Here is a 20,913-nt window from a genome sequence, read left to right on the forward strand (position 1 = left end):
TATCACTTTTGAATGTAAAATACTAAGTATACTTCAACATTTATTAAAAAATTGGTTTCCAACAAATGGTCACTGTTTACAGAATAATAATAATCAAAGTAAGATATGACATATCAAACATGATCAAATGCAAATTAGTTCATAAAAAATTGCTGAAAATCCTCCGTTGAGAAAGCCTTTCGCTACAGTGGAGAAAACGATCTGGTGGAAAAGTCTTCAATTGTGTGTCTCTTCACCGATTATGTGAAATGCACAGAAACAGAAGTCCAGCCTTTAGTGTAGGGATCCTCAAACTACGGCCCCCCAGCCGTTGCGGAACTACACATCCCATGAGACATTATAAAACTCTGACATTCACAGACATGACTAGGCATGATGGGAATTGTAGTTCCTGAACAACTGGAGGGCCATTTAGGCTATTGAAGACCCCCTGCTCTAGAGATAGAGGTTCAAACACCTGATCGCATCGTCATATGCCTTTTGGCATGGACTATTACAGGGCTTCATCTAGAGACTTCTTTGCACTGAGACTGACCACTCCAATCTTCAGATGGGAATCACCCGATCTCTGCACTGGACTCGGCCCCGAGACTTCTAGAAAGAAAACAAGCTCATAGTACAGTAAGGTTTTTGCACTTGACGACTAAATCAAAATAAACAAACAAAAAGCCAGCTCAATAAAACTCGCTTGCATGGCTCTGCTCCGATCCCGGGACAGTGGGTAGTGATGTCAGCGCATGTAATTCTCAGCCTATGCGTTTCGTATGAACGGACGTCCTCATGCCTTTTGCTCATCTCCATGATATGGATGCAGCTGACCAATCAGAATCCATCTGGCTTGTCCGTGAAGCGCTGATGGAGAAGGGGGAGATGTGCGGTTATTTTAAATCACCCGACCCATGGAGCCGCTGACAGAGATCCCCAGAGGTGAGAACATCATGAACTGTTTGGTGGTGAGGGTGTCCAGTGTTGGTTCACCTTTACTTTTTTTGTGATAAACTAAGGCAGGCCATAGATGAGGCCAGCCAGTATTGATGGGGGAATCTCTCCCCTGGAGCTATTGAGTTCTCCCAGCTGGGGGGGTTCAGATCCTTCCCTGCTGGGAGAACACAGTAATTATTGCTAGCGGCTATAGCTGCTGGCAATAATCATATGCCAAAAATCCGACATGCTTTTTGTACTGGATCGATCGATTTGAGTACATTCAGCCTGCTCATAGATAGTTTGAATCTCAGCTGGTCCCTGCTGAATTGGACGAGATTCAAACAATCTATGGCCAGCATGGCTGTGAACTATCACTTTAAAGGAGTTGTAAAGTCAGAAGGTTTTTTTTTATCTTTTTTTTTTTTTCCTTTCAATATATTTTATTGAATTTCGAATAAAGGAAGATATAAACAAAGGAATAATGCCAGTTTCATACAACGCATGAGTGGGGTATAGAACATAAGTAACTCAAATACAAAGTCAGGTACAAATTCCATGGTCATTTAGGCTATTGGTCGACTCCACCTTACGTCTGTGGCTGAGGGGACATCTCCCATCCCCGGACACCTTCTCTGAGAACAAACTGTATCCCGGGACGGACAGAAAAAAAAGTATGCATGTATACATCACTTTAATCCCTTCTCCGATTGAAGAGCCCAATTATTTCCTTATCTTACCACATATCCCTGTTGTATCACTACTGCTTAGACCAAGACGAAGGGAACACCCCAAAAGCTTGTCCTGAATACGTACAGTATCTCACAAAAGTGAATACACTCTTCGCATTTTTCTAAATCTTTTATTCAATCTTTTTATGTGACAACACTGAAGAAATGACACTTTGCTACAATGTAAAGTAGCGAGTGTACAGCTTGCATAACAGTGTAAATTTGCTGTCCCCTCAAAATAACTCAACACACAGCCATTAATGTCTAAACCACTGCCAACAAAAGTAAGTACACCCCTAAGTGAAAATGTCCAAATTGTGCCCAAAGTGTTAATATTTTGGTGGCCACCATTATTTTCCAGCACTTCCTTAACCCTCTTGGGCATTGAGTTCACCAGAGCTTCATAGGTTGCCACTGGGGTCCTCTTCTACTCCTCCATGATGACATCACGGAGCTGGTGGATGTTAGAGACCTTGCGCTCCTCCAACTTCTGTTTGAGGATGCCCCACAGATGCTCAATAGGGTTTAGGTCTGGAAACATGCTCGGCCAGTCCATCACCTTTGCCCTCAGCTTCTTTAGCAAGGCAGTGGTCATCTTGGAGGTGTGTTTGGGGTCGTTATCATGTTGGAATACTGCCCTGCGGCCCAGTCTCTGAAGGGAGGGGATCATGCTCTGCTTCAGTATGTCACAGTACATGTTGGCATTCATGGTTCCCTCAATGAACTGTAGCTCCCCAGTGCCGGCAGCACTCTTGCAGCCCCAGACCATGACACTCCCACCACCATGCTTGACTGTAGGCAAGGCACACTTGTCTTTGTACTCCTCACCTGGTTGCCGCCACACACGCTTTACACCATCTGAACCAAATAAGTTCATCTTGGTCTCATCAGACAACAGGACATGGTTCCAGTAATCCATGTCCTTAGTCTTCAGCAAACTGTTTGCCAGCTTTCTTGTGCATCATCTTTAGAAGAGGCTTCCTTCTGGGAAGACAGCCATGCAAACCAATTTGATGCAGTGTGCAGCGGATGGTCTGAGCACTGACAGGCTGACCCCCCACCCCTTTACCCTCTGCAGCAATGCTGGCAACACTCATACATTTATTTCCCAAAGAAAACTTCTGGATATGAAACTGAGCACGTACACTCAACTTCTTTGGTCGACCATGGCGAGGCCTGTTCTGAGTGCAACCTGTTCTGTTAAACCGCTGTATGGTCTTGACCACCGTGCTGCAGCTCAGTGTCAGGGTCTTGGCAATCTTCTTGTAGCCTACGCCATCTTTATGTAGAGCAACAATTCTTTTTTAAAGATCCTCAGAGAGTTCCTTGCCATGAGGTGCCATGTTGAACTTCCAGTGACCAGTATGAGAGAGTGAGAGCGATAACACCAAATTTAACACACCTGCTCCCCATTCACAACTGAGACCTTGTAACACTAACGAGTCACATGACACCGGGAAGGAAAATGGCTAATTGGGCCCAATTTTGACATGTACACTTAAGGGTGTACTCACTTTTGTTGCCAGCGGTTTAGACATTAATGGCTGTGTGTTGAGTTATTTTGAGGGGACAGCAAATGTACACTGTTATACAAGCTGTACACTCACTACTTTACATTGTAGCAAAGTGTCATTTCTTCAGTGTTGTCACATGAAAAGATAGAATAAAATGTTTGGAAAAATGTAAGGGGTGTACTGTATATGTTCATAAAGATTTTTAAAAAGTATCAGATTTTTTTTTGCAAGTGCACCAATACAACTACAATCACCCAAGAAATTTCAATACCAGATTTTTATTTTACATTTGTCCTAATTTCTATTACCACCTGCATAGGTATTAAAGCGGAGTTCCACCCAAAAGTGGAACTTCTGCTCTTTTGCTTCCTCCCCCTCCGATGCCACATTTGGCACCTTTCAGGGGGGAGGGGGTAACGGGTACCTGTTTTTGACAGGTACCCTTTCCCACTTCTGGGATACGGCGCTGCGGCGCCGTCCCTCGGAAGTTCGGCACCCTCCCCTGCCGCCGAGCCAATAGGAATGCGCAGTGCGCTTTGCGGATGCGCAGTAGGGAACCGGCCGTGAAGCCCTAAGGCTTTACGGCTGGGTTCCCTTACCGACAATGGCGGCGGCAGCACCCGACAGCCGATGGGAACATCAGCTGTGGTGCCGACATCGCTGGATTCCAGGACAGGTAAGTGTCCTAATATTAAAAGTCAGCAGCTACAGTATGTGTAGCTGCTGACTTTTAATTTTTGGAGGGGGAGGGGGAACTCTGCTTTTACATATGTACCATAATGTGCAGCTAGATTAGATAGACTGTAATATTTATTTTCTTCACAAGGGGGTGATCTCCCATATTGTGAATGGAACTCAGACAGGAAGTAATGTAATCTATATTGGAAATGGCGTCACATAGAAACAGGAAGTTCCGGGTTATAGTTGAGTTGGAAGGAAGTAGAGAAGAGACATGGCTGGAACTGGCAGTGGAGAAGGTAAAGAGAATGGATTATAATACGTACACAGATACATCCTAAATATAGAGCTATTTATTGAAATTTTACTCCAGAGCCCCTGGTTTATAGGCCCGATACATCCTTAATATAGAAGCATTTATCCAACTGTCTATCCATAGCTTTTGGTTTATAGACCAGATACATCCTAAATATGGAACCATTTATCCAACTGTCCATCCGGAGCCTCTGGTTTATAGACCAGATACATCCTAAATATGGAACCATTTATCCAACTGTTCATCCAGAGCCTCTGGTTTATAGACCGGATATATCCTAAATATGGAACCATTTTTCCAACGGTCTATCCATAGCCTCCGGTTTATAGACTAGATTAATCCTAAATATAGAATAATTTATCCATCTGTCCATCCAGAGCCTCTGGTTTATAGAACAAATACATCCTAAATCTAGAACTATTTATCCAACTGTCCACCCAGAGCCACTGGTTTATAGACTGGATACATCCTAAATATAGAACCATTTTCCAACTGTCTATCCATAGCCTCTGGTTTATAGACCAGATACATCCTAAATATGGAATCATTAATCCAACTGTCCATCCAGAGCCTCTGGTTTATAGACCAGATTCATCCTAAATATAGAACCATTTATCCAACTGTCCATCCAGAGCCTCTGGTTTATAGACCAGATACATCCTGAGTATAGAACCATTTATCCAACTGTCCATCCAGAGCCTCTGGTTTATAGAACTAATACATCCTAAATCTAGAACTATTTATCCAACTGTCCACCCAGAGCCACTGGTTTATAGACCAGGTACATCCTAAATATAGAACCATTTATCCAACTGTTCATCCAGAGCTTCTGGTTTATAGACCAGATACATCCTAAATATAGAACCATTTATCCAACTGTCCATCCAGAGCCTCTGGTTTATAGACCAGATTAATCCTAAATATAGAATAATTTATCCATCTGTCCATCCAGAGCCTTTGGTTTATAGAACGAATACATCCTAAATCTAGAACTATTTATCCAACTGTCCATCCAGAGCCTCTGGTTTATAGACCAGATACATCCTAAATATAGAGCCATTTATCCAACTGTCCATCCAGAGCCTCTGGTTTATAGACTGGAGTGTAATTATTGTATGACATTGCTGGATGGGAGGGGACTATTGTTACTGCTGCTGTCCACCGATAATAGGGGGAAGGTGTGGATTTGTTATACTTTTAATTGACCACCAATGATGGGAGGAGGGACAACTAGCCACATATTGCTTTTGGCACAGTCAATAAGCAACTCTGGTGTTTTTTTGGTCTGCAGAGCCTCCAGCACCTCTATACATCTGTGGCAGCGTTTACCTAGGCAGAAGGATTCAAATTGTGGCAAAGCATGTGGTGGAAGGAGACTGCGTTCACTAATTTGTAGGGCAACACTTTTAGCGCTAGAAGCCGTGCAAAACTTGTGTTGAGGCGCTGGGCATGTAGATGGTTGGCAGGGTTTCCTCTTTTAAGCCTTGTACACACGCACCGATTGTTGGCCGACCGATCGGCCGTCTTTTGTCCAGTGTTGTTTGAAATATGCTCTAGACTGCACACGAATTTTGTCGGCCAACAACAACCAACTGCAGAAGTGATGTCATGTTCTGGTCTACTTTTCGTTGTGTTTTTTCTTCTCTGAGCATGCCCAGTCTTGATCATCACATTTTTGTCGGCCGAAATCTGTACTGACTGAGGAACAATCGGCCGTTCTGCTGACGGCCAACAAAAATTTTATAGCATGCACACCAGATTTTGTTTGGCCGAAAAGTCGCAGTCGGTTGTCGGAAGCATCATACTAACAAGCCAACAATCGGCTGATCGGACGTTGGCCGAAAATTTACGGCCAACAATCGGTGCATGTGTACGGGGCTTTACTCCAAAACTTGTGGGATGGAAGGCTGCCTGGTTAACACCATTACAGGAGATGTTGGGTTGAAATGGTGTGATGAGGGGGGCTCCACTTCCAGCCTCAGCTTCTCACTCTTGACTCTGCCCTTTATCACTACTGGTGACGGAGAAGGCTACGATCCTTCTAAACCCCCTAGAAAAGGTTTCCTCCCTCTGAGTAGAGGCAGCAGAGTTTATCTATATGGCATGAATAGAAAGGGAGGCAGAGGAGAAAGGTGTGCACGGACGACCAAGTCGCCGCCTTGCACACCTGGGCCACCGAAGCCTGATGGCGGAAAGGCCCTCCATTGGTGAAGACTATATGAAGGGCGGCGACTGTCAGAGGACGTAAGAGAAAGATTAAGGTATAGCGGTGGGAGCTGGAGCACAGTGAGCCAACTGCCCTTTCCTTTTGGCCAAGTGGGTCCTCCAATGAGTTTGATGGTGACACATCCACATGGTGCCCAGGTTGTTAATGTCTTTGCCTCGTTTTATGTGCTGAGCACAGTAGTTGCTGATGATCATGGTTTTATCAGAAGCCGAGGTATTGGATGACACCCAGACAGAAAGGGTCCTCTGACCAGACCTAATGGTGGACCGCAGCTGTTTCTTCGTACTTTTGCTGACAGATTATGATATAATATGCATGCAATGTGTATGCTAAGTTATACCCTCTGTATTGCTACCCTGTTGTTTTTGGGTACTCTGCTCGCTCTCCCAGGAAGTTGCTGCTTTGCTATTTTCTCCTCTCGCCCTTCGCTCTGCTTGTCCTTGCCATCTGTCCAAATTGGGTCAAGCACCTCATCATTCACCACCTCCTCCTTCTATTGACTGGGACTCAAAGGCTAAGTTCACTGTTTCTTAAAAATGAAAAGCTGAACTACCTTACAGTACCCTCCGCCCACTTGAAAATTTCAACCCAAGGCCACAGGGGTTGTGAACCTTCATAATGTATGCAATAGGGAGCTATCATTGGTCAGTGCAGCTGCATAAGCTCAATGACCAGGAAGAATCTCTTCTTACTTCTGTGATGCCATCCTCGAAAAAAGAAGATGATTCAGAAGAGATTCTCATTGGTCAGCACGATCACATAGCCACTGTGGCCAATGGCAGCTCCACGTTTTGTGCATTGTGAGGAAGAACAAGCTCTAGTTCTGAAACTATGTATGACGAAACGCGTCAGAATTTGTCTGACGCATGCGCAGACGCGGCCGTTTTGTTGGTGGGAAACCAACGATCGCTTCTCACCGCACTATTGAATGCTGACAACCGATTCCTTTGATGTAAGCTGCTTTCTTTTTACCCTAATAAATTGTTTGTTTCATATTGCACCATGAGGGGATCCTTTGTTTGTGTCTTCTAAGTGCAGCGGTGATCCATTGGAGTAGATTCCAGTCCGCAGAAGCAGGAGGAGTTTGGGGCTAGTGGTTCCTACCTGGTGACATCTACATCAGTACTTTGGGCGTTGTATGACCCTGGTGGGTCTGATTAGTTGGTAAGAGTATTTATTGACTCTGCTTGGTGGTGGATCCTCCTCTCTCTACACCTCTTTGGATTGAATTGGACTTTTGCTGCACTTGGGACTCATGCTGTCAGTTATATTTGTATGCTGTGATTAGCGCGACACCACTATCTACATCTGTAAATAAAACACATTATTGCTAACTCTTAAGGGAAAAGGAGGATTCTGGGAAGTCTGTGTGACAATTGTTCATTTTTTCTCTGTACACAGGATTATAAAGTAGTGAAGAAACTATCTGGTGATCCATTAACACCCAGCAGCTCTTCTCAGGGGACATCACCCATCACAGTGCCTCCACCTCACTGCCTGACAACAGAGGTAACCAGTGCCAAGAAGATTCTAGAAGTTGCCAACAAAATCATTGGGCCGGGAATTCTGGGACATTATACAGTAACAGACAAGGGATGTGTCTGGATGGTGACTGTATCATTGTGTGTGTCAGGTTCCTATAAGGTGTCAGGATGTCACTGTCTATTTCTCCATGGAGGAGTGGGACTATATAGAAGGACACAAGGATCTCTACAAGGACTTCATGATGGAGAATCAGCCGCCCCTCACATCACCGGGTAAGAGGAGACTTTATTGTAAAGGAGAGAGCAGTACGGAGGATCCACCTAGATCCCCCATCATCTGATAAACACATAGAAACAATGTATTCAGTCAGTGTGTGTGTTTCCTACAGATGGATCCAGTAATGGGAACCCACCAGAGAGATGTCCCCGTTCTCTGTATTCCCGGGATTCCACAACGGAAGATCAGAAGATCCCTCACCATCATCAGGTAGGTGGGACTGGGAAATTAGAACTCAAAAACAAATCTAAGGTATAAGAGGTAATTTGTTTAACGTAATCTCTTGATCCTTTTTACAAATGTTTGCTATCATCGTTTGTGGTTTAGGATGAAGAACTGAAAGACATCAAAGCGGAGATTAAAGAAGAAGAAGAGACTTTGGTGAGTGGAGCTCAGCAGTCTATGGAGGATGGTGGTCCTCTGTATTCCCAGAATTCCGCACAGGAAGATCACACCATCGCTCAGCAAGATGAGGTACATGGCCGTGAACATGAAGACCTAAAATGTACTCTGAGCTATGAGAAGGCATTCTTCTATGTAACCATGTTTTCATCTTAATTAATTCTATCATCTTTGGGGTTTAGGGTGAAGAAATGAAGGACATCAAAGTTGATATTAAAGAGGAAAAAGAAAAGATGTTGGTGAGTGGAGCTCCTCCACCAGAGAGATGTCCCCATCCTCTGTATTCCCGGGATTCCATACAGGAAGATCACACCATCCCTCACCATCATCAGGTAGATGGGACGGAGCATGTAGACCTAAAAATATATCTTAGGCAATTAAATGACATTCTTCTATATAATCTCTTGTTTCCTATTTCAAATGCTTTCTATCATCTTTTGGGTTTAGGGTGGAGAACTGATAGACATCAAAGTTGAGGTTAAAGAAGAAGAGACGTTGGTGAGTGGAGATCAGCAGACTATGGAGGAGGGGGAGATAATTATGAAAAGTAAACCGGAGGAACCTTCTCTCTATATAGATCTCAGTAAGTATTAATCACTAAATGCAGACACAGTTCACATTTTTATTTAACTTCTATGAGTAAAAAGTATAAATTGACATTAAAAAAGACATATGTCCATGGAATTTTCCTAGAGATGCACCGAAATTTTCGGCCGCTGAAACGTCTGCCGAAATTCGTGCTATCAGCATTTTGCCATGGCGCTGAAAACGCACATGATTTTGCCACCATTTTACTGTCCTTATGGTGTATTTTTAATAAGTCATGTGACTCAAAAAATGTTTCAAAAACGTAACATGGGTGTGTTCTTCAATGCATTTCAAGTAAGGGCAATGGACCAGTGGGAAGACATACCTATTATTAATATTAATTGAACCATTTTTGGACTAAAAGGATTTGCCCCCCTTAATTACCAGGCCATTTCTTGAGATTCGGCACTCTGTTATTTTAACAGAAATCGTACGACGCTGCACCCAAATAAAATTGATGTCCTTTTTTTCCCCACAAATAGAGCTTTTGGTGGTATTTGATCACCTCTGCAATATTTATTTTTTGCGCTATAAACAAAAAAAAAATAGCGACAATTATGAATAAAAAACAAACAAACTATATTTTTCACTTACTGCTATATAACATTCCCAAAAAAATGTAAAAATCAAAATTTTTCATCCTCCGCCAACAGCTACCACCTTCCTCAATATAACGTCATATTCCCAACAAATGAGGAGGAGATACTGTACACCATATGAAAGGTCCATCTCCATTCCTCAGTATAACGTCATGTTCCCAACAAATGAGGAGGAGGTACTTTACACCATATGAAAGGTCCACCTTCATTCCTCAATATAACGTCATGTTCCCAACAAATGAGGAGGAGATACTGTACACCATATGAAAGGTCCATCTCCATTCCTCAATATAACGCCATGTTCCCAACAAATGAGGAGGAGATACTGTACACCATATGAAAGGTCCATCTCCATTCCTCAATATAACGTCATGTTCCCTACAAATGAGGAGGAGATACTGTACACCATATGAAAGGTCCATCTCCATTCCTCAATATAACGTCATGTTCCCAACAAATGTGGAGGAGATACTGTACACCAGGGGTAATTAATTAGAATTCAAGGAGGTCCGGTCGCTAAAATTTTCTTTGGGCCAAGGTCCGAATCTGAAGTCTGTGCTATGACTCAGAAAGATGGGCAAAACAAAACGTGTCCATCAGCGTTGCTCTTAACATAAAATATGCCCATTTGAGTGCCCCTTAACATAAAATGTGTCCATCAGCGTGACCCTTAGCATAAAATTTGCCCATCAGCGTGACCCTTAACATAAAATAAGGGGCACGCTGATGGGCACATTTTATGTTAGGGGGCACTCTGATGGGCACATTTTATGTTAGGGGGCATGCTGATGGGCACATTTTATGTTAGGGTGCACGCTGATGGGCACATTTTGTAAGGGGGCACACTGATGGGCAAAACAAAACGTGTCCATTAGTGTTGCTCTTAACATAAAATATGCCCATTAGAGTGCCCCTTAACATAAAATGTGGCCATCAGAGTGCCCCCTAGCATAAAATTTGCCCATCGGCGTGACCCTTAGCATAAAATTTGCCCATCAGCGTGCCCCCTAGCATAAAATGTGCCCATCGGCGTGACCCTTAGCATAAAATTTGCCCATCAGCATGCCCCCAGCATAAAATGTGCCCATCGGCGTGACCCTTAGCATAAAATTTGCCCATGAGCGTGCCCCTTAACATAAAATATGCCCATCAGCGTGACCCTTAACATAAAATAAGGGGAACGCTGATTGTCACATTTTATGTTAGGGGGCACTCTGATGGCCACATTTTATGTTAGGGGGCACTTTGATGGGCACATTTTATGTTAGGGGGCATTCTGATGGGCACATTTTATGTTAGGGGGCACTTTGATGGGCACATTTTATGTTAGGGGGCACTTTGATGGGCACATTTTATGTTAGGGGGCATTCTAATGGGACCATTTTATGTTAAGGGGCACGCTGATGGGCAAAACAAAACGTGTCTATCAGTGTTGCTCTTAACATTAAATATGCCCATTAGAGTGTCCCTTAACATAAAATATGCCCATTAGAGTGCCCTTTAACATAAAATATGCCCATTAGAGTGCCCTTTAACATAAAATATGCCCATTAGAGTGCCCCTTAACATAAAATGTGCCCATCAGCGTGACCCTTAACATAAAATAAGGCGCAAGCTGATGGGTACATTTTATCTTAGGGGGCACTCTAATAGGCATATTTTATTTTATGGGGCACTCTAATGGACACAAATGTGTGCCCCTTAACAAAATATGCCCATCAGTCTGTATTTTATAAAACTGTGCCCCACATACCTTTGGGAGCGAAAAATGTGGGAGCCAGGAGCAGCGAACATCAGGGGGGCAGGGCGTGCATGTGATGTCCCGCGGCTAGGCTGAGTGTGAGAGTCAGGAGCCGCAGTTAGGAGCAGGGGGGCGGGGCACGCACGTGACGTCACGCCCCAACTCGCGGCTGGCTGGGAGGGAGCCGAAGAAAGAAGCAGGGGGCGGGGCGCACACACGGAATGTCACTGGTTGCTGGGACACCCGCGGTCCCAGCAAACCAATGATTACTTACGGTGGCGGCCTGACGGGTCCGGGCGGAAGCCTCGTGCGGGCCGCTCCTGGACCGCGGGCCGCCATTTAGTGACGGCTGCTGTACACCATATGAAAGGTCCATCTACATTCCTCAATATAACGTCATGTTCCCAACAAATGAGGAGGAGATACTGTACACCATACGAAAGGTCCACCTCCATTCCTCAATATAACGTCATGTTCCCAACAAATGAGGAGGAGATACTGTACACCATATGAAAGGTTCATCTCCATTCCTCAATATAACGTCATGTTCTCAACAAATGAGGAGGAGATACTGTACACCATATGAAAGGTCCATCTCCATTCCTCAATATAACGTCATGTTCTCAACAAATGAGGAGGAGATACTGTACACCATATGAAAGGTCCATCTCCATTTCTCAATATAACGTCATGTTCCCAAAAAATGAGGAGGAGATACAGTACACCATATGAAAGGTCCATTACGATTGTCAGAATTCCATCAAATTACTGTAAACTGTGATGGTGAAGGTCTTTTTCCAGTCTAAAAGGAACAATGCTCTAAATGAAAAAACCCTGTTACCCATGTGGTTTGTGTATATTGTCCCCTATAGGTGGCCTGTATTAATTTTTTTTTGTTATGATTGCACCTAATACGATGACGGAGGTCTTTGTAGTCGGTAAAAGTTACATCAAAATAATTGACTCCCGAATGCAAGACTAGAAGAATTCTTCTAACATTTTTTAAACATTCCTTTCCAACAGATGGACGCTGTGTACGGAATATGAATACCTCAGAGGAAGATCCTATTATATTACCAGATTATGGAGAAGATAACGGGACAGCACAACATTCTCCAAGAACAAATTCCTTTAGTCAAAATTTACATCACAAATCAAATTATTTGGCAACATCGATGGATCCCTCCAATCCTGAGGAATCTTCTGATCATTCATATATGACTTCAGATATTCATTTAAAATCTCACAAAATGGATAGATCAACAGATCCCTCTAAGGAGTCTTCCTTCACCCATGAAGGAGATCATACAGGAGACAATTCATTGTTTTGTTTAGAGTGCGGGAAATCTTTCACTGACAACAGAGCACTTCTCAGACACCAGAAAACCCACACACAAGAACACCCTTCTTCCTTTACCAATGATGGCAAATGTTTCACTAAGAAAGGAAAACGTGTTACTCGCCAGAAAATTCACACAGATGAGCATCCTTTTCCCTGTTCAGAGTGCGGGAAATGTTTCCCTAAAAAAGGAAGACTCCTTATTCACCAGAGAATTCACACAGGTGAGCGTCCTTTTCCCTGTTTAGAGTGTGGGAAATGTTTCACTCTAAAAGGAAGACTCCTCATTCACCAGAGAATTCACACAGGTGAACGCCCTTTTTCCTGTTCAGAGTGCGGAAAATGTTTTGCTCAGAAAGGAGGCCTCCTTAAACACCAGAAAATTCACACTGGTGAGCGTCCTTTTTCCTGCTCAGAGTGTGGGAAATGTTTTACTCATAAAGCGGGCCTTTTAAGACACCAGGGAAATCACACAGGTGAGCGTCCTTTTTCCTGTATTGAGTGCGGGAAATGTTTTGCTCAGAAAGGGGGCCTCCTTGTACATCAGAGAAGTCACACGGGTGAGCGCCCTTTTTCCTGCTCAGAGTGCGGGAAACGTTTTTTTCACAAAGTGAGCCTTTCTTATCACCAGAGAATTCACACAGGTGAACGTTCTTTTCCCTGTTCAGAGTGTGGGAAATGTTTTACTCACAAAGAGGGCCTTTTTCAACACCATAAAATTCACACAGGTGAGCATCTTTTTTCTTGTTCAGAGTGCGGGAAATTTTTTACTCACAAAGAGAGCCTTTTTCAGCACCAGAGAATTCACACAGGTGAGCGTCTTTTTTCCTGCTCAGAGTGCGGAAAATGTTTCACTCAGAAAGGAAAGCTTACTACTCACCAGAGAAGTCACACAGGTGAACGTCCTTTTTCGTGTTCAGAGTGCGGGAAATGTTTTGCTCAGAAAGGAAAGCTTACTACTCATCAGAGAAGTCACACAGGCGAGCGTCCTTTTTCCTGCTTGGAGTGCGGGAAGTGTTTTACTCGCAAAGAGGGCCTTTTTCAACACCAGAGAATTCACACAGGTGAACGTCCTTTTTCCTGCTCAGAGTGCGGGAAATCTTTTACTCACAATGCGGGCCTTTTTCAACACCAAAAAATTCACACAGGTGACCGGCCTTTTTCGTGTTCTGAGTGTGGGAAAAGTTTCGTTGTGAAAGAAAAACTACTAAGACACCAGACTATTCACTCTCGTGAGCATCCGTTTCCCTGATCTTAGTGTTCCAATGTGAATAGAAAAATTCTTGCACACCAGAAAGGTCACATAGGCCAGTAAACTTGTAAAGTTCAGAGTGCGGGAAATGTTTCACCCAGAAAGGAGACTTTCTTCCACACCAAAAAATTCACACAGATGAGTGTCCATTTTCCCGTTTAGAGTGCAGTAAATATGTCACTTGAGAGAGCCTACTATTTAGATATAATAAAATTCACGTGTTCATATTCTTTTTCATGCTCAACTTGTGGGAAAAATGGTTCTCAAAGGAAGAAAGAATACTAAGTAATTAAAACCAGTTCCTTTGGAATAGTATACTACGTGCCCACAGCTCTTCCAGCAATGAATCCTTTCTGTATACGGAAATTAAACCTTCTTACCTCTAACAACTATTAGTCTGTTCGGCCCTGGGTCCAGAGAACCTTCCATCATTCAGTGAGGAACAGATTAAGAAACCTGAACTGTTATATTCATAATAAGAAAATCATTGATATACCTACGGCACAACTTAATGGTCCCAATGTGGAGATACTGTACCCCTTACAAAAATTCCATCTCCATTCCTCAAAATAACGTCATGTTCCCAATAAATGAGGAGGAGATACTGTACACCATATGAAAGATCCATCTCCATTCCTCAATATAACGTCATGTTCCCAACAAATGAGGAGGAGATACTGTACACCATATGAAAGGTCCATCTCCATTCCTCAATATAACGTCATGTTCCCAACAAATGAGGTGGAGATACTGTACACCATATGAAAGGTCCATCTCCATTCCTCAATATAATGTCATGTTCCCAACAAATGAGGAGGATATACTGTATATACCATATGAAAGGTCCATCTCCATTCCTCAATATAACGTCATGTTCCCAACAAATGAGGAGGAGATACTGTACACCATATGAAAGGTCCATCTCCATTCCTCAATATAACGTCATGTTCCCAAAACAATGAGGAGGAGATACTGTACTCCATATGAAAGGTCCATCTCCATTCCTCAATATAACGTCATGTTTCCAAAACAATGAGGAGGAGATACTGTACACCATATGAAAGGTCCATCTCCATTCCTCAATATAACGTCCTGTTCCCAACAAATGAGGAGGAGATTCTGTATACCGTATGAAAGGTCCATCTTCATTGCTCAAAATGACGTCATGTTCCCGACAAATTAAATCGAGGAAGGCCCAGACACAGTTATCTGGTGTAGTGCGATTTGTATTTACTTTTTTTTTTTTGTAAGATTATATAAAATTTTGTGTTAGAACTCTGAAACTGTTGAGTGCTGTACCAACATCTATGACTTCTGAATGTAAAATACTAAGTATTTAAAATGTAATAAAAAAATGTTCTCCAGCAAATAGTCACTGTACAGAATAATAATAATCAAAGTAAAATGTGACATATCAAACATGTTCAAATGTAAATTAGTCCACAAAAAAATTGCTACAAATCCTCCGTTGAGAAAGCCTTTCGCCACAGTGGAGAAAACAATCTGGTTAAAAAATATTCCAGTGTGTGTCCCATCACTGGTTATGTGAATTGCGTACTTACCAGAAATCGAGCCTCTAGAGATAGAGATTCAAACGCATTATCACTTCAGTATATGCCTTTCGGCAGAGGCCATTGCAGAGCATCATCTAGAGACTTAGACTGACCACTCCAACCTTCAGATAGGGATTACTTAGTCTCTGCACCGGACTCAGCCCCAAAACCTCTAGAAGCAGTGTTTCTCCACCACGCACAAATATAAGGGGAAGCAAGCTCATAGTACAGTAGCTTGGTTCACACTGGGATGACTTGTCAGGCGAATCAGGTCGCTCCAACTTAGGTTCCTGCACTACTTGGGGGTGACTTCGGAACGGCTTGCATTAACTTTTTATAAAGAAGTCGTTTGAAAGCCATGCTGAAGTTGCGCTGTATGAGGTGCCTTCAGAGTCGGGTGACTTTGAAGCCGCCCCAATGTGAACCGAGCCTAAACATTATTGAAAAGCAAACGTACATCAAAATAAACATAAACAAAAAGCCAGCTCACTGGAACTTACTTGCATACCCTTGCTTTAAAACAGTGGTCAGTGATTTCAGTGCATGAAAGCTCCACCCTATGCATTTTGTACCAACGGACATCCTCAGGGGCTATTGGTAAATTTCCCTACATTGACGCTGCTGATGGCAGATGGTGAAGGAGTACTGTCGGAGAATGTAGTGTGGATGGTGGAGGAGGGCTGTCGGAGAATGTAGTGGGGATGGTGGAGGAGAGCTGTCAGAGAATGTAGTGTGGATGGTGGAGGAGGGCTGTCGGAGAATGTAGTGGGGATGGTGGAGGAGAGCTGTCAGAGAATGTAGTGGGGATGGTGGAGGAGAGCTGTCAGAGAATGTAGTGTGGATGGTGGAGGAGAGCTGTCGGAGAATGTAGTGTGGATGGTGGAGGAGAGCTGTCGGAGAATGTAGTGTGGATGGTGGAGAAGAGCTTTCGGAGAATGTAGTGTGGATGGTGGAGGAGAGCTGTCGGAGAATGTAGTGTGGATGGTGGAGAAGAGCTGACGGAGAATGTAGTGTGGATGGTAGAGGAGAGCTGTCGGAGAATGTAGTATGGATGGTGGAGGAGAGCTGTCGGAGAATGTAGTGTGGATGGTGGAGGAGAGCTGTCGGAGAATGTAGTGTGGATGGTGGAGGAGAGCTGTCGGAGAATGTAGTGTGGATGGTGGAGGAGAGCTGTCGGAGAATGTAGTGTGGATGGTGGAGGAGAGCTGTCGGAGAATGTAGTGTGGATGGTGGAGGAGAGCTGTCGGAGAATGTAGTGTGGATGGTGGAGGAGAGCTGTCGGAGAATGTAGTGTGGATGGTGAGAGGAGAGGTGTCGGAGAATGTAGTATGGATGGTGGAGGAGAGCTGTCGGAGAATGTAGTGTGGATGGTGGAGGAGAGCTGTCGGAGAATGTAGTGTGGATGGTGGAGGAGAGCTGTCGGAGAATGTAGTGTGGATGGTGGAGGAGAGCTGTCGGAGAATGTAGTGTGGATGGTGGAGGAGAGCTGTCGGAGAATGTAGTGTGGATGGTGAGGGGAGAGCTGTCGGAGAATGTAGTGTGGATGGTGGAGGAGAGCTGTCGGAGAATGTAGTGTGGATGGTGGAGGAGAGCTGTCAGAGAATGGAGTGTGGATGGTGGAGGAGAGCTGTCGGAGAATGTAGTGTGGATGGTGAGGGGAGAGCTGTCGGAGAATGTAGTGTGGATGGTGGAGGAGAGCTGTCGGAGAATGTAGTGTGGATGGTGGGGGGAGAGCTGTTGGAGAATGTAGTGTGGATGGTGGAAGAGAGCTGTCAGAGAATGTAATGTGGATGGTGGAGGAGAGCTGTCGGAAAATGTAGTTTGGATGGTGGAGGAGAGCTGTCAGAGAATGTAGTGTGGATGGTGGAGGAGAGCTGTCGGGAGAATGTAGTGTGGATGGTGGAAGAGAGCTGTCAGAGAATGTAATGTGGATGGTGGAGGAGAGCTGTCGGAAAATGTAGTTTGGATGGTGGAGGAGAGCTGTCGGAGAATGTAGTGTGGATGGTGGAGGAGAGCTGTCGGAGAATGTAGTGTGGATGGTGGAGGAGAGCTGTTGGAGAATGTAGTGTGGATGGTGGGGGGAGAGGTGTCGGAGAATGTAGTGTGGATGGTGGGAGGGAGAGCTGTCAGAGAATGTAGTGTGGATGGTGGTGAAAGAGACAACAGTTCACAAAACATATTACACACATAAATGGTACTTTCACTATTAAAGGATCAAACTGTTGCCCCTCTAGTAATGTAGTGCTCTTCATTCAATGAAACCAAGTATCTTACGTGAAATAGGAAAGATATTACAAAAAAAGTACGGCACTATACAAGAACATAAGGAAGACATTTACTGCCATCATTTCTCACAGCCAGACCATTCTATGGATGACATAAATGTTTTGTCCCTAAGTTGAACAATAAGGAAACTCAGGAAAGGAAAATGTTTGATTAATGAATAATAATTCTATTTGACACAAGAGATGGACTTTCTAAATCACTATCCAATAGATCTACCATCATCCTCACCTCCCTGACTCGTACTGCCCCTTCCCATTCCACAGCTTACTCCTTTTCTTATCATACCAACTATTCCAGAAAATTGGCATTGCTGGGTTTGTGTGTAAATCTCCGAGATTGTTCTACTTAACATTTCGATAAAACTGTTTATATCAGTTCTGCTAGGACCAAGAAGAAGGGAACCCCCTGAAAGATTGACCTGAACATTTAAATGTTAGAGAAATTAAAAAAAAAGTGGCACAGATAGTACTTATTTCTTACTACTGCAAGTGCAATAATATGACGATAATCACCTCAACTATTATAAAGACCAAATTCTTATTTTACATTTTTTGTTTTATTGTCTGCTTTTTTCGGTGGTATAATCAGCTTAAATAACATAATGCCCTGCAAAATGTAGACTGTAGTATTTTTGTTCTACACGAGGTGGTGATCTCACTTATTGTGTGCAAAACTGAGACAGGAAGTGATGTAAGGTGCACACAGGAAGTGATGTCACAGAGAAGCAGGAAATGCCAGGTAATGGTTGAGTTGGGAAGAAGCAGAGAGAAACCTGGAATTGGCAGCAGAAGAGGTAAAAACAACCTAAATATAGAGACTTTTTTCCAAGTTTTATTCCAGAGCCTCTGGTTTATAGACCAGATACATCCTAAATATAGATCCAAGTCAGTGTATAAAGGGAAGTTAGTGTATACAGGGAAGTCAATTTACACAGGGGGTCAGTGTACACAGGAAGTCAGTGTATAGAGGGAAGTCAATGTACACAGGGGGTCAGTGTATACAGGGAAGTCAGTGTACACAGGGGGTCAGTGTATACAGGGAAGTGAATGTACACAGGGGGTCCGTGTATACAGGGAAGTCAGTGTATACATGGAAGTCAGTGTACACAGGGGGTCAGTGTATACATGGAAGTCAGTGTATACATGGAAGTCAGTGTACACAGGGGGTCAGTGTATACAGGGAAGTCAATGTACACCGGGGGTCAGTGTATACAGGGAAGTCACTGTACACAGGGGGTCAGTGTATACATGGAAGTCAGTGTATACCTGGAAGTCAGTGTACACAGGGGGTCAGTGTATACAGGGAAGTCAATGTACACCGGGGGTCAGTGTATACAGGGAAGTCAATGTACACAGGGGGTCAGTGTATACATGGAAGTCAGTGTATACAGGGAAGTCAGTGTACACAGGGGGGTCAGTGTATACAGGGAAGTCAGTGTACACAGGGGGTCAGTGTATAAAGGGAAGTCAGTGTATACAGGGAAGTCAGTGTACACAGGGGGTCAGTGTATAGAGAGTTCAGTGTGTAGAGAGGGCAGGACAAGTGTGTCCAGGGGGTGAATTTAATGTAGGATTCATTCCCTGGTTGCGATTATTTGTTTTTTCTAATCAGACTAAAAAACCACGCCAAATATTTAGTATAATTTAGCCACACACACTTTTTGGCATCACCATCTCCCTGGTAGGGGCCCTGATGCGTTACTTCGCCCAGGGGCCCATGATGCTATTAAGACAGGATTATGGGAAGTCTTTAGTGACAGTTAATACTTTTGCTCTTTACACAGGATTATACACAAGATCACTGATCTGCTGACAGGAGAGGTGAGCGTTGCCGGGAATTCTGGGACATTATCCAGTAACAGACAAGGGATGTGTCTGGATGGTGACTGTATCATTGTGTGTGTCAGGTTCCTATAAGGTGTCAGGATGTCACTGTCTATTTCTCCATGGAGGAGTGGGAGTATATAGAAGGACACAAGGATCTCTACAAGGACGTCATGATGGAGGATCAACAGCCATTCAGTTATGTAAAAAAAGAAAACAATACATGTAGCTTGGAGGAGATGATATTGAATCTTACCATGGAGATCATCTACCTGCTGACTGGAGAGGTGAGGAGGATTCTGAGAGAGTCAGATAACATCACTCTTATTGCTGTTAATAAAACATGTTATGCTCGTAATATTATTTGTATTGCTTTATAATACAGGAGAGTATAATAGTCAAGAAGACATCTTTTGAGAATGATACAAATCAACACTTGTTCACGAAACTGAAAGAACGACCGAGCCCCATCAACGTTCCTTCACTTCCCTTCCAATCCCTTAAACAAAACACCAAGAAAAAGATTCTAGAAGTCACCAAGAAGATTACTGAGCTGCTCACAGGAGAGGTGAGCGGTGCCGGGAATTCTGGGACATTATCCAGTAACAGACAAGGGATGTGTCTGGATGGTGACTGTATCATTGTGTGTGTCAGGTTCCTATAAGGTGTCAGGATGTCACTGTCTATTTCTCCATGGAGGAGTGGGAGTATTTAGAAGGACACAAGGATCTCTACAAGGACGCCATGATGGAGAATCAGCCGCCCCTCACATCACCGGGTAAGAGGAGACTTTATTGTAAAGGAGAGAGCAGTACGGAGGCTCCACCTAGATCCCCCATCATCTGATAAACATATAGAAACAATGTATTCAGTCAGTGTGTGTGTTTCCTACAGATGGATCCAGTAATGGGAACCCACCAGAGAGATGTCCCCGTCCTCTGTATTCCCGGGATTCCACACAGGAAGATCACACCATCCCTCACCATCATCATGTAGATGGGACTGGCCAAGTAGAACGTCAAAATAATTCTAAGGTATGAGAGGAGGTCTTTCTGCGTAATCTTTTGTTTCTTTTTTAAAAATGTATTCTATCATCGTTGGGGTTTTAGGGTGAAGAACTGAAAGACATCAAAGCTGAGATTAAAGAGGAAGAAGAAGAGATGTTGGTGAGTGGAGATCAGC

General features: G+C 43.7%; 5 protein-coding genes across 6 annotated transcripts in view; all 5 read left to right on the top strand.

Annotated features, from left to right (window-relative positions):
* Positions 1–14,318, top strand: part of LOC309562970 (uncharacterized protein) — a 29,744-nt gene extending 15,426 nt beyond the window's left edge. Inside the window, exon 4 of the mRNA XM_082267296.1 lies at positions 14,116–14,318. The gene's annotated coding sequence lies outside the window, so the exon portion shown is untranslated. The remainder of the gene's footprint in view (positions 1–14,115) is intronic.
* The window catches only part of LOC309562906 (oocyte zinc finger protein XlCOF29-like), a 99,034-nt gene extending 78,531 nt beyond the window's left edge, over positions 1–20,503 (top strand). For both annotated transcript variants that reach the window (XM_082267226.1, XM_082267227.1), the window contains exons 2-3: positions 19,815–20,018; positions 20,117–20,503. In XM_082267226.1, coding sequence (XP_082123352.1) covers positions 19,854–20,018; positions 20,117–20,395 — 444 coding nt within the window. In that variant the 5' untranslated portion in view covers positions 19,815–19,853 and the 3' untranslated portion in view covers positions 20,396–20,503. The remainder of the gene's footprint in view (positions 1–19,814; positions 20,019–20,116) is intronic.
* LOC309564402 (uncharacterized protein) overlaps positions 1–20,913 on the top strand; it is an 880,901-nt gene that overhangs the window by 486,547 nt on the left and 373,441 nt on the right.
* Positions 8,480–20,913, top strand: part of LOC309563414 (uncharacterized protein) — an 82,597-nt gene continuing 70,163 nt past the window's right edge. The window contains exons 1-2 of the mRNA XM_082267808.1: positions 8,480–8,622; positions 8,733–8,882. Of these exons, the coding sequence (XP_082123934.1) occupies positions 8,551–8,622; positions 8,733–8,882 (222 nt within the window). The 5' untranslated portion in view covers positions 8,480–8,550. The remainder of the gene's footprint in view (positions 8,623–8,732; positions 8,883–20,913) is intronic.
* Positions 9,038–14,135, top strand: LOC309562696 (uncharacterized protein). Its single transcript, XM_082266980.1, has 2 exons — positions 9,038–9,131; positions 12,497–14,135. Exons 1-2 carry the CDS (start codon positions 9,070–9,072, stop codon positions 14,067–14,069), a joined length of 1,635 nt encoding a protein of 544 aa, XP_082123106.1. The 5' UTR covers positions 9,038–9,069; the 3' UTR covers positions 14,070–14,135.

This window comes from Pelophylax lessonae (genome assembly GCF_965119305.1).
Source record: "Pelophylax lessonae genome assembly, chromosome: 9".
NCBI lineage: Eukaryota > Metazoa > Chordata > Amphibia > Anura > Ranidae > Pelophylax > Pelophylax lessonae.